A 19,378-nucleotide genomic window follows, 5' to 3' on the forward strand; every position below is an offset into this window, starting at 1 on the left:
AAGCAATGATGGCAGTGGTAGTGATGATGAGCAGAGGGGAGAGACATGGGTATGATCAGGAGCAGCCAGGAAGAGTAGCAAAGTATCCAGAATGACAAGTTTGCTAAGCTAAAAAATTGGACTTCCAGGCTGGACCTGAAGTCAGTGGGATAACATAGTCAGAGACTATGTATGCCAGCCTAAGGCACAACATTTGCATTGAGGTGGTTTTCAAGGTGACCATGATTTCCTTTTGGTATCAGTTTCTACATCTGTTTGCCAAGTGCTAGATTGGCCAACGACTGGAATTTTAGCAACCTTCTTTGTTGAGTAGAAATTCTACTACTATGATTTCTTGGGAAATCGGTGTAACCCTTAACTCTGCTCCTTTTGCCCTCCTTTCCACCTGATACTTCCTTCCAAGGACATCAGACTTCACCACCTCTTCCCAACAAACAAACCTTACACACACGCACACTTCCCAAGAAAGTGGTTCTTGCAATGGAATACCTCTAATCAGCTGATGACAGTTCCACCATCTGATTACAATTCCACCATCCCAACGAGTTGATGCCTCCATGGGGCTCACAAATGCCCCTCTGAGCTTTCTATGTCCAGTTGGACCAGCTATGACTTTATTTAACTTGTTTAGTATAGCTTTTTAATCTTTGTGTTGTTCTTATTTGTCCCTATTTAATACCAAAGCATCACAGCATAGAATTTTTCTGACCAGAATTCCCCTCTGAACTTCCCATTTTGCCCAAGTTGACCATGTTAGTAAGTGGTGAACATCTCCTCAGTTTTTAAAAAATTCATTCAGCCTCTTCTTTTCTTGTGCATCTCTTCTGCTTTGCCAGGTCAAGCTGGGAACTACCTGACTTGAGGGAAGGGAGAGTAAAAGCCATCAGTGACTCAGATGGGGTGAGCTACCCTTGGTACGGGAACACCACGGAAACTGTGACCCTGGTTGGTCCCACGAACAAGATCTCCAGGTTCTCCGTCAGCATGAATGACAACTTCTACCCAAGTGTGACGTGGGCAGTGCCAGTGAGTGACAGCAATGTACCACTGCTCACAAGGATCAAGAGGGACCAAAGTTTCACTACCTGGCTGGTGGCCATGAATACCACCACGAAGGAGAAGATCATTCTACAGACCATCAAGTGGAGGATGAGGGTGGACATTGAGGTGGACCCTCTTCAGCTCTTGGGGCAACGGGCTCGGCTGGTGGGCAGGACTCAGCAGGAGCAGCCCCGGATCCTGAGTCGGATGGAACCCATCCCCCCTAATGCACTAGTGAAACCCAATGCCAACGATGCCCAGGTCCTCATGTGGAGGCCCAAGCGAGGACCACCTCTGGTTGTGATCCCTCCTAAGTAGACACAGACTGGCCTGACTGTGTGTGGAACACATGGCGCTATGACACGCAGTGAGGTTGCCAGGGGTGGCAGGAGCCAAACTGAGTTTCTGAGCCAAAGCAGACCTCTTGGTTTGCCAGCCTTTGCAGCCACTTAACGAAGAGCAGGCCTGCTTCTGGGGCGGCAGAACCATAATCCTTAGGAAAAGTCCCTTCCTTTTAGGAATAAAGAAATCACTGATTTGACAGACTTGCTGTGATTACCATGCAAGTAGCCATATTTCGGAGCTGACCAGGATGATTCTTTTACCTGAACTATTGACCATTTCTTTCCTGTGAGATGCAGGGGATGGAAACAAAATTAAACAGTGCCTGTGGCAAATGCTGCTTTCCAACCAATTAGAAGTGGGAGTGAAAACATCCACACCAGGTGTTTGTAAGACAGACAGTCCCGCTGTCTGACTAGAGGGTGCTTGGGGAAGGGGGTGGGGTGGAAGTCGGGCGGTGAAGAGAATGGGGAGGAGGAATGAGTTGCTACTACAAAGTAATACCTATGAATTCATTAGTAGACAATCAGATCTTCAACATACTCAGTGGAATGAAAGATGCACCTAGAGAATTAGAGATACATTGATATTCGCTCCATTCTGAAGGGGTGGGGGGCACCTCCTGGGAACTGTCCAGAGTTCTGAAATGAATAGACAGATGGTGCCTCGATGGTTCCATCTACCTACCTCTTTCCAAAATTTGATTTTTCCGAATATCGGTTTTTTTTTTTTTTAAGATTTTAGTTCCAAATATCCTTAATCACAGTATTTGGATAGACAGTTCCTGTATTCTGCACAAGCTATGATAATTGGGGACTTCACCATGTTCTTTGGTGAAACGTTAATTGTGATTTTGTTTACAGCTGCTTATCCTGTTCCCATTACCAACTCTAAATTTACAAAAAGATAATTGCTTATAAACCATGGAATCCACGTAGGATTTTGAGAACATTTTCACAAATAAGAAGACTATTTTCATTCTTTCAGGGTCTTTTTAGCTTCTGGATGATGTGAACATACAGAATGCATATGCCTATGTACATGCCCACATGCAAGCATACACGCCAGGATGCTGATAGCCTGACCAACACAGGTGCCAGCAGTCCCTACACATGACCTTGTAGCCTAGGACATACACTTTATATATGTTTATTTTAGCTCAAGTTCACAGAAGCTCAACTTCAACTGCATGAGCTTTTGTGAGGAAGTGCCTCATAATGCTTAACTTCAAAGCTCTTTAATGAAAATCTGAGCTTCTCACGTTGTACAATGGCTGAGATCCAACTAACAAGGATGAGAGACCATATTTCCTTTAGTCAGGCCACCAGCAAACATTTTAAGAGTTTCTAGTCTTTCTTTTTTCATCTTTTTTTTTCTTAGGTTTTATTTATTTATTTGACAGACAGAGATCACAAGTAGGCAGAGAGGCAGGCAGAGAGAGAGAGAGAAGGAAGCAGGCTCCATGCTGACCAGAGAGCCCGATGTGGGGCTCAATCCCAGGATGCTGGGATCATGACCTGAGCCAAAGGCAGAGGCTTTAACACACTAAGCCACCCAGGTGCCTCAAAGAGTTTCCAGTCTTTGCCATTAGGATTCTTTCAGCTGTTCTAGTGTACATCACCCAGAAAAGAGCCTTTCTTTTTATTCTCAGTCATGCAAATTGTGGTACACACACACACACACACACACACACACACACGCATACTCATACACACACAAGGTTTCTTCATTTAAAATCCCCCAAGCAAAATAATTGTAAAACTGTCACAATGTCATTGTAGATTTTATGGATAGATACTGGCAGCCTAATTTCAGAGGCGAAAGAGTTGAAGTTCAGAGTAATTATTACAGTCCTATGGTTGGCTCCAATGATATCTTCTACCAGAGTTTCAGAATGAAGAGGAAAAAACAGGAGGACTTTTTCATTACTTTTATTAAAAATACAACCAAATCTAATTTCTTTCAGGTTCTAGTCCCAGGGAATGGTGCTTATTTGCAAGAGAGGGTTAACAGATCCACTCGAAATCCTGTAGTGTTAACCTCACACCCCAACCACCAACCACTCTCTTATAGATGAGTTATTGATGGCAAGCTGAGCTGTTTGTAACAGCACATTAATGACACATCAGTGACTCACAGAAGACCTAGAGACATTCCATTTAAAAATAATTCAGTTGTTACATTTGGATTCCACTGTCCTTCCCATGCTTCCTTGTTTTTTATGGGCGCTCCCAAGAGCTCCATGGCTGAAATAAACTGCCTATTTTACACGCTGATGTCTGAAACAACAAACTGTCTCTCTGATTGAACTAGACGCCACCTTTATAGCATGCCTGGACACCAATCCTGGAATCCAACCCATGCGGCCCTATGCTAAGAAAACCTGGTATTTAAAAATCCAGAATTGCAACAAACAACTGGTTAATGAGAAATGACCATTATACAAAATCCTGTACAAGATTTCTCTTTTGAAATTCCCCTTGCCCCTCCATTAAAACAAGACATGACTTCCACAATCACATTTACATTTAGTGTAACTTTTTCAAAGGCAGATCTGTAGAATGCAAGGGGCAGCATACACGACTAGACTTGTTCCTGCTGAAAATTTGCACTTTGCAGAGTTTGAAAAGAAACGACCTGGCCAGTTTTCTGGAAAATTATATAATAACAAAATGAGAAAAATAGAGAGGAGAGTGCTTATCAAAGTTAAAAGCCCTTGGGCAAATATACATTATGATTATTGTTGTGATACTATTGTGAGCTATGCAGTGGGTCTCTCGGTCTGGGAATGCGCCGGCAGAATGCTCTATTGCCCTGCAGCCGATAGTGTTCAAGTTGAAGTCGCTTTGCATGGAGACAATCCTTTTTCTTTTCTGAGATCCTTCCATCATTACCTTTCAGCTTAGTCAAGGTACTGCCAAACGAAAGCTTTCCAGCAAGAGAGAAGTCACCTTGAAATCTCTATTGGGGTCACCCCATCATCTCATCTGGCATTTCTTCCCCTGAGAGTCCCTTGAGGTCTGATGCCAGGGGCCATCAGATGATAGCCAGGGGCCATCAGGCCATCATCAAGGTACTGAATGGCCTGATCAGGTTTTAGTTGGGTGGTCTCAGGGCTATACTTGGATTCTGAACACACACATAATTGACTGGTGGTACAAGAGCTTTTAATTCCATGTAGGAAACAGCATTTTGTCAGGTAATAGATCTTAAATATAGTCGCCTTTGAGATCTTTTCTTCCACAATCTCAAGGAAATTGAGGTCCAGTTGAAATAGCTCATCTATTCAGGGTCACAGACCTAATTAGCAACAGAGCCAAGAGAGAAGAGCCTGGGTCTCCCAAATTTCATACCACAGCATGCGCAAACTTACATGAGACCCAGAGTCCCCTCCAGTGTCTGCCCCTGGGCAATTCACCCTCCCAGCACTAGAGACAACTGAATTCCCCCTTTAAAAAATAGGGTGAAATCTTCATTACCATTATGTCAAAAAAAAAAAAAGAATATTCCAGACTCCCTCTTATCCATGACAGCTGTTTTGAGATTGAACTCTTAATCTGGACCTTTTGCAGCATGGATTTTGAATTCCCGGCTCATTGCTTTGGTCCACAGTACACGGGAAGGTTGGAGGCTAGTCCTCTCGCCACCTCCCATACCATGGGCTTTTTACAACCCCTTGTCTCCTGCTGCTAGGGATGATAGCTCATAGGGCAAAATCACATTCTAAGCAGCAATTCTGTGCAGTAAAGTAAGAGAACTGTGATTTATAGAGTATTTTACTAAAGGTTTATTCTATATGCCTCTTCTCATCCCCAGACAGTCTTGCAGGGAGTAATTTTGTTGTTGATATTACTGTCCCCATTTTAGAGACAATAAATTGAGATCCAGAGGGGCTAAGTGACTTACCATGGGCGCACAAATGGGAAATGTCAGGAGCTAGGATTCACACTGGGCCATTTGACTCCAAATCCCACGTTAAGACACTGTACTGCACGCCCCCTCCCCCCCAGGCATTCCCTGCCTGGAGGGCACCAAAGAGAAGGAAGCAAGGGAGAAAGCAAGTCACTTTCTTCTCCACAGCCATGTAGTCCCTACCAGCTACTGAGTGGACATATTAAAATTAAGAGGACAAACCCTGTTTTCTTAGGCAGAGAACCTTGCGATCCCCAGGGAGACTGTCCCCAAAAATGCCTCTTAAGGACTGCAGGCTGGGGGACCTGCTGTCACTTGGCAGCTCTCAGCACAGTCCTGGTCATTTAGTAGAGGAGGAAATCTGGTCTCCTGGTCTCAGAGCCCCTTCAATAGCCCATAAGCATGAAAAGAGAAGGAAAGTGTGCATCCCACAGCTGGGGTCCCAGCTGAGCGAGACCCTACCAGCCACCATCCCTTGATGTGGCAGAAGCAGCCCCCGGGGCAGAGGCAGTGCACACACAATGGCTCTCTGAGCTCCGGGTGGCACTTCGAACATTCTTGTTAGAGCGGAGGACACAATTAGGCATTACCAGAGCCAGCTCCCAACTGAGCTGCAAAGAAAGATGTAAACACACACACACACACACACACACACACACACACACACACACGGACCCACTACACTCTCACACTCCTCAAACTGAAAAGAAAATTAATCAAAAACCCAATGAACGCCTGAACTCTGTAATTAAGCCTAAATGATCCTCAGATAGAAGGGAGCTGAGTGAGCAAGCTCAGTGCACACGGATATTTTTACCCCAGAGTCTTGTTGCCATTATTTCTTTTGAGATCTTGAGTACATCTGGTTCCAGTTTCCCAGTAGGACATCTGCCTCTAGAAGGCCTGCAGGGGACTTGCCAGCTCAGAGGCCAGAGGACAGCCAAGGTTATCTGGCCATCCTCAAACACTTTTATGGGAATGCGTCTGGGTTGCTGAGGACCATGGCCGTGCTCTCCCACCACACTTCACCCCTGCCCATGGATCCCACCACTAACCTCAGCCCTGCTAACCATTCCCTCCAGCCATACCATGCTTCACAGTTAATAAGAGGCTTTTACTGTCCTTTATGTAGAGCTCTGTGGAAGACAGGAAATCTTAGTACTGGCCTAATCTTTCTATCCTTCGTATGAACAACAACTCCCCTTTGGTTAGTATGTTATACTTGATACTGCACAGTTACAGAGATTCTGTCATTTTGTTCTCAACGATCCTGGAAGAGCTGCCCCCTATGTCCCCATTTTACCGCTGAAGGATTGGAGGAGAAAGGTCAAGTGACCCGTCCAAGGTCACCCTAATGTTAGTCGTGCGGGGAGGATTTGAGCTTCTGTCGTCTGCCTGCATGCCTGCACTCCATTCTCACGGAACATTCTCTCCTTGTTCTGTGAGAGTATTGCTGTCTGTCCATCCGGCCACTGCTCTTCCCCGGGTGGGGCTGACTGACTAGGAGAGGGCGTCCGCAGGAATGCAGGCTTTCATCCTTTGTGATTGGTTCCTGGATGCGGTTTGACAAGACAGAGCTCTCCTGAAGAGTTTGGGTTCAACTGTCCCACGCTCCATGCCTTCAGGTGATTTCTCTCCTACTCCTCACTGGAAGGGAGGCCCATTTGGTGGCTCTGAAGTTGGAGGCCAGAGCCCAGGCCCTCAGCATGACTCGAGATCCAGCTGGTGAACTAGACCTTCAGCAGATCATTTAATTCACCCGGCCTTCCATTTCCTCTGCTGTTAACTGAGCCACTAATACAACCCAGCCAACATCACAGTCGTTCTGAGGCACTGTCACATTGGTAGAATCACAGGGCCCAGAGCTAAATGCATGATCTCAAGTTCCACCTCCTGGGAAGCCCAAAACCATTTCAGGGAGACCGACTCTGCCTGCCAAACCTGCCGGCCTTCAGTGGAGGGTGGTGGGCTTTTACCACCCCTCACCCCACCCCCAAACACCTTGCTGGAGAGGCCTGGACCCTGGCAGTCAGGAAAAGAAAGGAGACTACTATGTAGCCCTATAGAAAGCAACAGTGAGCAGACGTCGTAGCTGCAACTCCAACAAGACTTTTGGAAAGGAAAGGGGGCTGAACATCAGATTTGGGCCAGACTTGAAATCCCAGCACACTTTGCCTGGGTTAAGCCACCTAGAAGAGCCAGCCAGGGACAGAGGCACTTTTCTTATTGTGAGCTCAGGCAAGAGATATAGAGGTGGAAAATTATGATAATAATAATTTTACACACACACACACCCCTACCTTTTTGTGGGTTTCCACTGATACAGAGGTAGAAAATAATTACATATATACTGTTGGGAGTGAGGCTTTCCCACCGTCCTGTCTCTACACAGTTTCCGATGCCCCAGATCTTGGCTAGGACTCCACGGTTTGGAGGTCGCACTGTAGATCGGGTTCTGAGGGTACACATGAAAGAGGATATACTTCTTCAAATGTTCCACCCCTCAGGCTGCCCCACTGCATGGCAGCCATATTTGGTTATGGCCCCTCTCTCTGCCCACCGTGCCCGCAGTGGCACCATTCCACATGGCCCCACCTGGGCCGGCCACACAGCTTGCCTCAGGACAGCTTCCCAAGGTCCCCTGGCCCCACTGGGAGCCAGCACCACAGGCCGTCTGAGGAGAGAGGTACTCTTCCCAACTGGGGAGTGGTCCTGAAGAGAACTGACCCGCTTTTCTCACCAGGAGAAGTATGAAGCCAGGCCTCTGGGCAGCAGGCCACAGGGCCACACGCAGGAGCATGTCCTCTGCCTCCAGGCTCCGAGTGGTCCTCAGCTAACCCAGAACATGTGGCGCAGTCCTTCACGCGACTGAGTGTGGGTCAGAAATGCCTGAGAGAAGGGAAAATAGACGCTCGCACGACAGCCCTGAGGGAAGAAGGCCGAGACCCAGAGCAGTGGCCCAGCTGCTCTCGGACATCCGTGGGGACCATGGGCGGCGCGGGCGGTGCATGCGAAGCATTCGAACAGCAAGACGGCTGCATGGGCGGCAGGTCTCAGGCTGGTCCAGGAGCCCCCAGGGCTCTGGGAACAGGGAGGAGACAGGAAGGAAGACAGAGTAGTTGGCTTCAGGCCAGGCCCAGGAAGAGGCTGAGTCAACCAAGGCACTCAGGGTGCAAAATCTTCAGAAGGCCCTAGATGCGGGTTTGTGCAAACACCGACTCTGCCTTGCTGAGAGGGAGGACCCCCCCGGTGTCTGCCCGGGACGCCTGGCTTCCCTCAGCCCACTCCCAGCCCTGCGCTGGCGGCATCTACGCGCTGCCTTCTGCACAGGAAGGGAGGCTGGGGGGCGGCTGCCGTGAGATCCCCCGGGATACTCCTTCTTCCAGCAAGTGTTGATTCGGAGCCGCTACTATGTGCCAGCCTAAACAGAGGCCCTGCCCAGGGGGAGCCACGGGGCTCACAGGAAGCTCTGGGCACCACTCGTCCGCTCTGACGCCACGCATCACGAGTCACCCCGTTTAGCGAGCGCTCCCTCGGTCTGCCTGGAAGACGCCTGTCCGGCCCGAGGACTTGCCGAGGACAGGTGAGGTGACAAGCTGCATTCTGTCGTCACACTGTGTGATCTCTTCCAAGGAAAGGCACCAGGGACAGCCGACAGCCGCATGCATACCTCCCGGCCTCTGGCGACGGGAGAAACAGCTGGTTCTCTCTCCGTCTGCTCCTGTCCCTCACCCCACCCTCCAAACCAATTAGGATATTCCACACAGACATGATCCAATGAAATGTTAATTGGAAAAATAACAGGAAAGATAATACATGCACTTCAGGCTGAGAACTATTTCATTAAACTGAGCTTTGAAAGCAAGACAGCCAATTAAATTATTTCCCACTTCACTCCCTCACGTACCAGAAACTATAGAAAGCGATTACTTCTAATTAATTAGGAAAGAAAGAAGGGCCCTGCGTAGGCATATCAGATGAACGGGGACCGAGGCTCTACGCCACCCCGCCCTCCCTGTGCAGTGCACGTGTGCATACACACGCACACGTAGGTGCACACGCATGCACACACACACACGCCTCCGGGAGGAAGACTCGTCTGCTGTCTGACCTGAAGAATTCCATGGGTCTTCCGAAAACAGCACAAAAAACACCTGCTCCCAAGAGTCACTCACAAAATCAAACAAAGGACAACGCCTTCTTTGGGCACATTCATGAGAAGGGAGAGAGGCCCTTTGTTGTGAGAGTACACACAGCTCGAAACTCAGCTGGAGTCCAGACTTCTCGCAGCACAGAACGATCTGGTCTCTGGGAAAGAAGTAGGCACTTCCCAGGCCAGCTCCCTCTTTCTAATGCTCAGGAAGGTGCCAGGCACCGGGAGACCGCTCCTTTTGAACGGACGGTAACGTGCAGTCTCATGCGAGGCATCTTCATGTTTCCACCTGTGAAGCGGGAAGAAGGCCTGTTCTCAGGGCCACAGTCACCCCCCCTCTCAAAGTTTTTAAAGCTGTGAGAACATACTGGCAGTTTCCTTGGGGGAAACCATGCAGTTAGAATATTTCCTGTACGAAAATTACACGAACCCAAAGTCACCCTTATTGTAGAGCAAGTCGAACATGTTAACACATGTTAACATAACATGAACATTGTAATAATGAATGGAATGGTCCTATAAAGCAGTCGTCACCAGGATGTGACTTTTGCACACAGGCTTCTCTCCAGTATGGTCTATGAGCAGCCACAGCTCTGAGGTTGTCTCAAGGCTTCTGCCCACGTGTGCCTGCCTCATGTCTCATCTTCGGCCATCATCCCCCACGTCTGTCATTGTGCACCATGCAAGTTATCAAGGGCCGGCAGAGCCTAGCCCCATCGGTGCCCCTCACTTACTGCAGGACGAGAAACGGGCATTGTAGATGGTAGAGCACAGCAGCTAGTCTAGAGTCTAGGAACGGTTTCTAGAATAGCTTATCGGCTATTAATGGCTTATCAGGCTATTGTACATATAATGAGGTTGTTTGCAAACTTCAAACAACTACAAGTTGATTTGACAACCTCTGTAAGAACTGGGGTTTTGTTTTCTTCCTAAAATTGAAATCATGCATATATTCTGAAAATGCAGCCGTGTTCATTTGTTCTCAGAAAAACTTGCTCTGCCGTTACAGCTTCGCATCCCTGTGAGCAAAGGCAGTGTATCAAAAATCCAAAGACACAAAGCAGAAGAAATGACCAGGGAAGAAAGAGGAGGAGGCCTGGTGCTTGGATTTGCCTTGAGGCAACTCCTCCTTCCATGCATTCAAAAATATTCTTTTTTTTTTTTTTTTAAGATTTTATTTGTTTATTTGACAGAGAGAGAGAGGTCACAAGTAGGCAGAGAGGCAGGCAGAGAGAGAGAGGGAGAAGCAGGCCCCCCGCCAAGGAGAAAGCCCCATGTGGAGCTCGATCCCAGGACCCCGGGATCATGACCTGGGCCGAAGGCAAAGGCTTAACCCACTGAGCCACCCAGGCGCCCCCCAAAATATTCTTTTTATTTGAAAGATTCAGCTCGCCCCCTTCTTCAGGACCACAGTGATTATATAGAGGGTTACATACAAATACCCTCCCCCACACAAGATAGTGGTAGCCAATTGTCTTCAAAAGGAAAACGGACTGACAACTTCAACTGAGTAGTGTAGGCCTACACTCAACAAATTTTAGTGCATTTGGAGCGTGCATCCAGGCACAGGAATATGGGGTAAGCCACAGGGTTTTGGTAAGTCAGCAAGTCTTGCAAATCTCCTTGTGCCTTGATGCTGAGAATCAAGGCCATGGGGCTGGGTTGGGGATGGGGGTTCTGGAATCCACACCCATTTCTTTATCCCTTTGTGGCTTGCTGGTGGGTTATACCTAGGTGTCATCTGGAATCCCTTAATATTCTTTTAGTTTTTAATCATTTTTTAAGACCCACATAGAAGCTATAGACCATCTTTACTGAGAAATGCATATGTAAAGAAGTTCCAATAACTTTGCATAAAATCGCAGGGTCTTCATCCCCTTGACATCTATTTATAAAGCCCAGATTATAAACACCTGCTTTTAAGGAATGACACTCTTTGGTCACTGTCTTAATGCCCATCTTATTTACATGTTTCCATGTCCACATACAGGTCCCCTGGTAGGACAAGGCACGTCCAGCAAGCAGACCCACATGGCAGAGACTAAAGAGGAGGAAGGAGCCATGGCTGGTGGTTCTAGAAGCGGAAGACCTGGACAGCTGATTTCCCATGAAAACGAGTGCCATTCTGTCTCCTCGCCGTCCTGCCACCCCATGACCTGTAGCCTCTCCTACCCCACGACGGGTCATGCAGCACTCCCCATGGACTGGCTGGGCTGGCTGCTCGGCCCTTGGTGGGCTGCGCTGAAGTGGGAGCTGTGCCTGCCGTATCTTTGTGTGTGAAAAGATTGGGTCCATCCAGATCTCAAGTCCGTCCCTGACCCTCTAAGTGAAGCTGCCCAGGGAGAAAGAGCTGGTCAACCTGGACTTCAGACACCTAACATGGCCCAGCCCTGGTTTCCAGACTCGTGCCTTCCTTCCCTACACTTTTGGGTGGGAAACAGCGGGAAGGCGTGTCTCGCCTTTTCCTCCCTTCTCCACGGTCAGGGGGCCAATGTGGATACTCTTCTCGAGATTTCTCTGATCCGTGGAGCCAGGGCCAAAGCAGTCCTGTTCCCCTGGCATGACCAGGCTGGGTGTCTTCAGAGGACCAAGGGCAAAGTGCATGTCAGCAGGATTGATGGGGAAAGGGGAGAGCCACCCTAAGAGGGCAAAAATGGTGTGCATTGTTTTATTTATTGGGTTATTGATTGGCTTGCTTTCTGGCTGATTCGTTTAGGAAATCTGTATTTATTATGCAGCAGAAAACCCACTTCCATCTTTGAGGCATTCATCCCCAGAATCTGTCTTCTTGGCCCCGTAGAGCACAGTGAGTGACTCCTCTCTGAAGCCACAGATAAAAGGGGGGGGGGGATTCTCTCTCTGTACCCAAACACTTCCACCCCAACCTGATTTTCAGCCAGAAGTAGGGTTAGAAACCACCAATTCTAGTCATGATAAAGCCACACAAATCAGCAAACAGAGGGTCAGCTGTCCAAGTAGAAGCTCCCAGCAGCCCGTCCCCTCTCCCCAGCCCTCTGTGCACTGTGGGGGGACATCTCGGACCTAGACTTCTCCTTCTGCTCTGGGGCTGCCTTCCAAAGGCCACATGCACATGAGAGATGCCTGAGGAGTTTAAAAACCATTCATACCTGGTCCTCTCCCCAAACTCATTATAGCAGAATCTGGGGCTACAGCCTGGACGTGGGCGTTTTTAAAAGTACCCGTATGATCCCAATGTGAAGCTAGGCTTGGGAAGCGCTTCTAGTGTTTTTTTCCCTCCATCCCTCCCGTCCATTCACATCCTTTATCCTCTACTTCCGAAGCTTTCTGCCTCGCCAAGAATGGGAGCGGCCACTGGGGAATGAGAAGTCTCTTCCCACTTCTCCAGCCCCTCCTCCTCACTCTACCCATCCGGTCAACCAGCCTGGGTAGATCCCCAGAGAGTTGGCAGGTCCCAGCATTTTGCACCCCCAAGGCTGGTGCCTGCACCCAGCCCGGGGGCTCTCAAACCGTGTCCAGCTTTCCTAGGAACAGAAACCTACTCCCCGCCAGATTCTCTCTCCACCTGCCCTGGACTCCCCAACTCCAGAGGTTTAAAGGGCACTGTGGTGACTCCGAATCCCAATCCTGATGGGAAGGCCTGTGCTGAGTGCTGTTGACGCCGGCCGTTTCTGCAGAGCCGCCTGAAGTGAATGAGGGTGACCGTGACAGAGGAAGGAGTCTCACCCCCACGCCCGAGCCAATCCTTCCCCCAACAACCGCGCGGCATCCAAATCCCAAAGGGCTGAGAAGCGACATCTCCCCCTTTGCACCTACAAGCTCTCCATTGCTGAGTGTGAGTGAATGCGTGTGTGAATGTGTGCATGTGTGTGATGTTCATGTGCTGCACAAAACCATCGCGATCTATAGAGATGTGCCATGCTCACAGTGGGCCCAGGTGAATTCTGTATTAGATATATACACCAGAATTCTGTATTAGGTATAAACAAACTGTTTTACACACACACACACACACACACACACACACACACACACACACACACACAGCCTAGGGAAACCTGGGATGTGGGAAGAGGTGTTTTTTAGTACTCCATCTCCCTCATCGGGTAATTTCCTGGGGCGAGTACTAGGCCACACACACCCTCCGCTGCCCAGCCCGTCCCCTCCTGCGTCCCACCAAGCCTTCATTCCCCCGTTCCCCATTAGACAGAATGTCCCTGCCCTACGTCCCATCTCTCAGGGTCCTCCTCTCTGACAGGTGACAGACGGTTCAGTCGGTGGGTGCTGAAGAGTTGAGTGTTATCCCTTCCAGGTGACATGTGTGTTTTAATTGGGGCTACAGATAATGCCTTAATCCGAAGGAGAGGCTCTCACGGTGAGCATCTCGGGCACAGCAGTGGGCCAGTAAGGGAGATTATTTTTTATCAGGGGAGCTTTTTAGAGCACCCCCCAACCCTACCTATCTCTAAGATCAACCCTTCATAAGTACATGAGCACAAGAAAGGACACGGACCTACGTACAATTTCCAGAATGTTGACACACCTCCCTTGTGTTGGCCTGAACTTTGCAAATGAAAAAAATTAGAAGAAGGAACAGCTAGATTAATTGAAACCTCACTGGGAAATGTAGCCTGTATTTCACGGGGCGCCAGCCCCCTGGCCCACCCCCACCTTTGTTCCCTCTCCCTTCTGCTCCTTCTCTTTTCTACGACCAACCCCATCCGTTAATTTACTCGGAAGCTTCCTCTCTGTGTCCCCCTCCCCTTCCCCCTCCAACAAATGTATTTCCTTCCCTCACTGTTTCCCGTTTGGAACTGTGCTGTTTGTCGGTGTTGTCTGGACAAAGAGCAGGTGAAAAGCATGAGCATGTGTGTATCGCTTGGAAGAAAGAGAAACCAGGTATTCTGCTGCAGTTTGGAGAAAAAGCCACCGGAGGAAGAGACGAAAGTTGGCTCTGCAGAGTGCCTTAAAAATGACTTTAATTAGGAAATTCTGAATCGTCAGTCTTTGGATGTTACATAAACTCAAACAGATGTTGCATTTCACTTCTCTGGGATTAAAAAAAGTTAAATACAGTATGTATTCAACAACAAAGTATCTTCTCTCTTTAATTTGGTCATTAAAGATGCAGCGGCTGGGTTTTTTTTTAAAGCCTCAGGGAGGCCTCAGAACAAGTAGCTCTGGGACGTAGGGAGGACAGATGCCAGGGTCCTGCCCACTAGGACGACTGGTGGGCTAAGGCCAACTGAGTGCTGCGAAACTGGGGAAAGGAGAACATTCTAGAAATCCAGAGGGAAACCTTGCCTTTCATCCCCTCCCCACCACTGCTCCTCTCTAGGGCACCCTTTGGCCAGTTTCTGCTTTGCCTTTGCTAAATGATTTTCCCTTAGTTCAACACTTGCCTCCTAGGATTCTACTAAAACAAGGTAACGTGAAGAGTCTGAGCTCCCAAAGGCAGTTAAGGCTTCTGGGGTATTGCCTTCTCTCCCTCGAGTCGCGTTTTTTTAATAGTCAGACCTAGTTCAGCGACAGTAGGAAGTGTAGTTGGAATGGAGATCGTGGCGTGCATGTGGGCTGAGAACACTCTGCCGGCAGGAAGGAACAGAAGAGCATAGATCTCTGGCCCGGGGCCGGCCACTCCACCTCCCCAGCCCGCTTCTCCCGCCTCCTCCTTGCCCTGCTCTTCTGCCAGAAGCCAGCACCTGGCTGGCAAGTGCTTGGTGTCACCGGGCTGACAGCCGTTCTTTCTACTGGACCTACAGCTATCATGGCTGTTTGCCACAAAAGATGGGACCCTTCTGGGGGTGCCTGGGTGGCGCAGTCGTTAAGCATCTGCCTTCGGTTCTGGTCATGATCCCAGGGTCCTGGGATGGAGCCCCACATCAGGCTCTCTGCTCAGCGGGAAGCCTGCTTCTCCCTCTCCCACTCCCCTGCTTGTGTTCCCTCTCTCGCTGTATGTCTCTCTGTGTCAAATAAATAATTACTTTAAAAAAGAGAGAGAGAGAGATGGGATCTTCCTGAGGGACCAGCAGTTTTGAGAGGGCTAGGAGTCAAAATTCATATTTGTTCTCTCTTTCATTCTCTCTCTCTCTCTCTCTCTCTCTCTCTCTCACACACACACACACACACACACATATTCAAAAGAGGAAAAGCAAGGAGACCTGGATACTCAAAGAATAGTAAATAGTGGTTTCCACTAGTGAAAAAAAAATTTTGTCTATCATGCATCTCCTGGGGCAATGGGGGGGGGTACATTTTTAAACATAGGTATTTATAACTGGGACACTCCCCCCAAGTGAGCCACACAGGACATGAGCGATTCCATGGGAAGCAACCTTAAAGGCACATTTCAGAAAAGGGATTCCTGCATCTTCTCCATTAAGAAGCATAATCCCCCAAAATAAATAAATAAGTAAACAAACAAACAAATAAATAAACAATAGCATAGTCTGAAGTACATCCTGTGAGAAAGGGCAATTAGTATATTTTTCCTAATTCATTTAAGAAATAAACAATGCCTGGCAATGGCTGAACACACTGTGTGTGTGTGTGTGTGTGTGTGTGTGTGTGTGTGTACACGTATAAAGCTCAAATATACGAATGAGGGTTGGGAACATAGTGACAGCTGAGGCAAACTTGAAAATAAGTGGCATTTCTTTTTCACTAAAAGAAACTGTAAAATTCTATATTAAAATATAATGGTTTAGAAAAGGAAACAACGATGTATTTGGTTTAATACACACAGAGACAGACACACACTTAGAGAATATTTATTGTCAACTATGTGAAGAAATGGTACAACCTGCCTAATCAACTTATGGTACAAATAGGGTCACATTTCTTTTATTTTTCAAATTAATTCCCTAAATTATCTTTGGCCCTGTTAGCAGAGGGTTCAATGACCCCTTCTTGAGGCTCCTCAGCCCACCCACTCCTAATTTCTCAGGAACCCTCTGTCCCAAACTCATCCCAAAGAGCCGAAACTCCAAATAGGAAGAACACGGCCATGTTGACCCATTCCTGTCTTCCCTTGCCACCCCACTAAGCTGACGGAAGGTGCCCAGGACACAAGTTCTCACCCCGGTACAGCTTTGGACACCATACTTGGCTCACTGTTCTCAAAGAAAAGCGATGCCAAGAGTGCCGGGGCCAGAGGCTCTTCTAAAACCCATCTCATGTTGAGCTGAAACCACCTTCCTTGCAAATTTCTCGGCCTCTATGTTGCACCCAGTTCAACAACCTAACGTCCTGCCCCACCCCCGCCAAGCACTCTTTCTGCTCTGAGCCCAGGTATGGGTCCCTTGGAGATCCCCCCGAGTGTCCCAACTTCAAACCTGCGGAAGGGGAATTGGCTCTCATTCCCTGTCTTACAGAAAGGCCCGGGTTTCCTCGGCCGGCCATGCCCCCTCCCTGAAGCTCCTATTTGCATAAGTAAGGAGACCACCAGCACGATCTGAAGAGCAAGAGATTTATTATTTCAGCCAATACTCATTAAGTGGCCAGCACAATCCAGACACTATTCTAGATGCTGAGAAATCCTCAGGATCACACCGCCAAAAACCCATCCCTCCCGGAACTGCCATCCTAGACGAGGGAGAGAGACGCAATAGACATAATGAATAAGGAAATTACATGTTATGGGGTGCAAGGTTCAATGGGAGGGGAAAGAACAGAGAAGGGGGATCAAGAGCTCAGGAAGAGCAGCCTCCGGGTGCTTTTCTGTCTGGGCCACGTGCCACAAAGCAGCTGCCAATCACATTTACTAATAACAATAGTAATTATGACCTCTCCCACTTAACCTATGCGTCAGGAGGCGTCCCAGGCCAGGGAAGGCTTGAGATCTACACTTCACACATTCCAGCGCAGTCTCAGGTTGACTGTCTCCTATCTCAGCAACTCATGGGGCCTTCACTGACTGCTGCTGAGAAAGCTGAAGTGGCCCCTGAGGGTCACATGGGTTCTAAGCGTCAGGGTGAAGATTCCAAGGACACTGTCCTCATGCCTTGTGTGATGTTCCTGACGCACGCAGAAACAGCACAAGACATGAAGCTGGAAGATTCAAAACTGAGACCCAGCACTACCTCTTACTAGGTGTATGGAACCTCGGAATGTTCCCTGCAAACAGAAGATAAGACTGGATGTGAAATTACATCATAAATCAGAAGGCCTGGGACAAATGACGCTTTTGGGCAACTCCGCGGGCTGCCTCAACACTCCATGTACCTACTATCGGTGTGATTCATTAAGTAAATAAATATAATTAAAAGGAGTTACTTTTACAGCATGCTGTGCACAGCTCCCAAAGCAATCCTTACTCAAGTTGGAAAAATTAAAACAGTATATATTTTCTGTCTGTAAACTAATTATCTGATTCCAGTTGGATTCAGAGCAAGCCCACCTGTAGGTGTTCCATGAAAGCATGCAAGTGACTACACAGAATGTGCTGAAGCAGCGCCGGGACACGGTCCCTGCCGGGAGCTTCTGAGTACCCTGTGTGGAGGAAAGGACATTCGTGTGACAGATCCGAGGGGTGTGTGTGTGGCGATGAACAGCCAGTTGGATGTACTGCCCCATCGCAGGCCTCTGGCTTCCCTCTGTTATCCCAGCCACTGGAGAATGTCCACCACAGAGATGAAAGCAAAGGTCACACTGGCCTGAAAGGCAGCTGGTCCTGAGCCTATCACTCTGAGCTAGGAAGGAAGACTGAATTCACCTTCTGGGAAAGCACAGAAGATAAAAACCATTGGCAGGAAGGCGTTACGTACTGAGCGTGTCCCCCAGAATGCATATGTTGAATGCATATCACCCAAAGAGATGGTATTTGGAGACTGGGAGGTAAGTAGGTTGGGGGGGTATTTTAGTCTTGGAGACGAGATCAGGTCATGGATGAGGTCATGGGGAAGGAGCTTCCATGGCGGGCGTGGTGCCCTTATAAAGGGATGGAAAGACCCCAGCTCACTCTCTTGTACATGCTCTCTTGCGTGCTCTCTCTCTCTCTCTTCCTCCCCCATGTGAGGAAACCAGGAAGAACTTCCTCACTAGAATCACACCATCCGACCTCCCTGATCTTGGACTTCCAGCCTTTAGAACGGTGAAAAGGAAATATCTGTTGGTGAAGCAAGCCAGTTTATGGTGTTCTCCTAGCGGTCCAAACTAACTAAGACAAGAGGCATACTCTCTTTTCTGAAATGGTTCATAGAGCTGCCGGATGTGGCCTGCTCTTCTCTCCCCACGGTCAGGGTCAGAGACTTTAGAACAAGGAGGGAAGACAGCAGGTGGCCTTTTCAGCCATCCTCCAGCCATACCTCCCAGCAGAAGTATCCCTTCCCTGCTTCTGCAGTTCCTCACTGTCAAGATTCCGAGGAAGTGGGACAAAACCACCCAAAGCACAAAGATGTTCGATAAGCCCAGGGTCAACATGAAGGAAGCCGCAAGTCTCATTCTCATGAGGAAGGACAGAGAATGAACCGAGATGGAAGACAAAAGAAACTCCAAAAGAAGCGAGAAGCGGGTGGGAGATGCTAGAATCTTGATGCTCGTAGTTTCTAAACGAAAAAATCAAGGGCACAGCCTGGCAAAGACACAAAACAGTTTAATAGACTCTAACCGCAAATCCTGGAGCTCGTCTGTGTCTGCACCCGACAGCGTGGTCTGAACGCAGCAACTGCTCAGTCCGGCGAGATTATCTACATTGAGGATGATGGGAACCAATTATTTTCCTATCACCGAGCAAAGACAGAGAGAAATGGGTTCCAGCTGAAGCTGTAGGGATCTTTTGTTAAGATTCTGAGAGAGTGAAAAATGGTCTTCAGTGGGGGCTGTTCTTCCCTTCCTAACAGCACCCCCCCCCCGACCACCAAACAGAGGGGTCCGCAAGGCAGCAGCAAACGCAGCAGGCAGGAGAATCTGTCCCTGGGCACTTCTGAGTTGACCTGGGCTATTTCTTCTGAC

General features: G+C 48.5%; 1 protein-coding gene across 3 annotated transcripts in view; it reads left to right on the forward strand.

The window, feature by feature from the left end:
• The window catches only part of FAM78B (family with sequence similarity 78 member B), a 91,008-nt gene extending 76,487 nt beyond the window's left edge, over positions 1-14,521 (forward strand). For 2 of the 3 annotated variants that reach the window (XM_082702301.1, XM_082702300.1), the window contains exon 2: positions 837-1,586. In XM_082702301.1, the coding sequence (XP_082558427.1) occupies positions 985-1,359 (375 nt within the window). In that variant the 5' untranslated portion in view covers positions 837-984 and the 3' untranslated portion in view covers positions 1,360-1,586. Of the gene's footprint in view, positions 1-836; positions 1,587-11,438 lie in introns of those variants that run through there. The other variant, XM_082702302.1, reaches the window with a different exon arrangement.
• Positions 14,522-19,378: the final 4,857 nt, after the last annotated feature.

This window comes from Mustela nivalis (genome assembly GCF_964662115.1).
Source record: "Mustela nivalis genome assembly, chromosome: 16".
NCBI lineage: Eukaryota > Metazoa > Chordata > Mammalia > Carnivora > Mustelidae > Mustela > Mustela nivalis.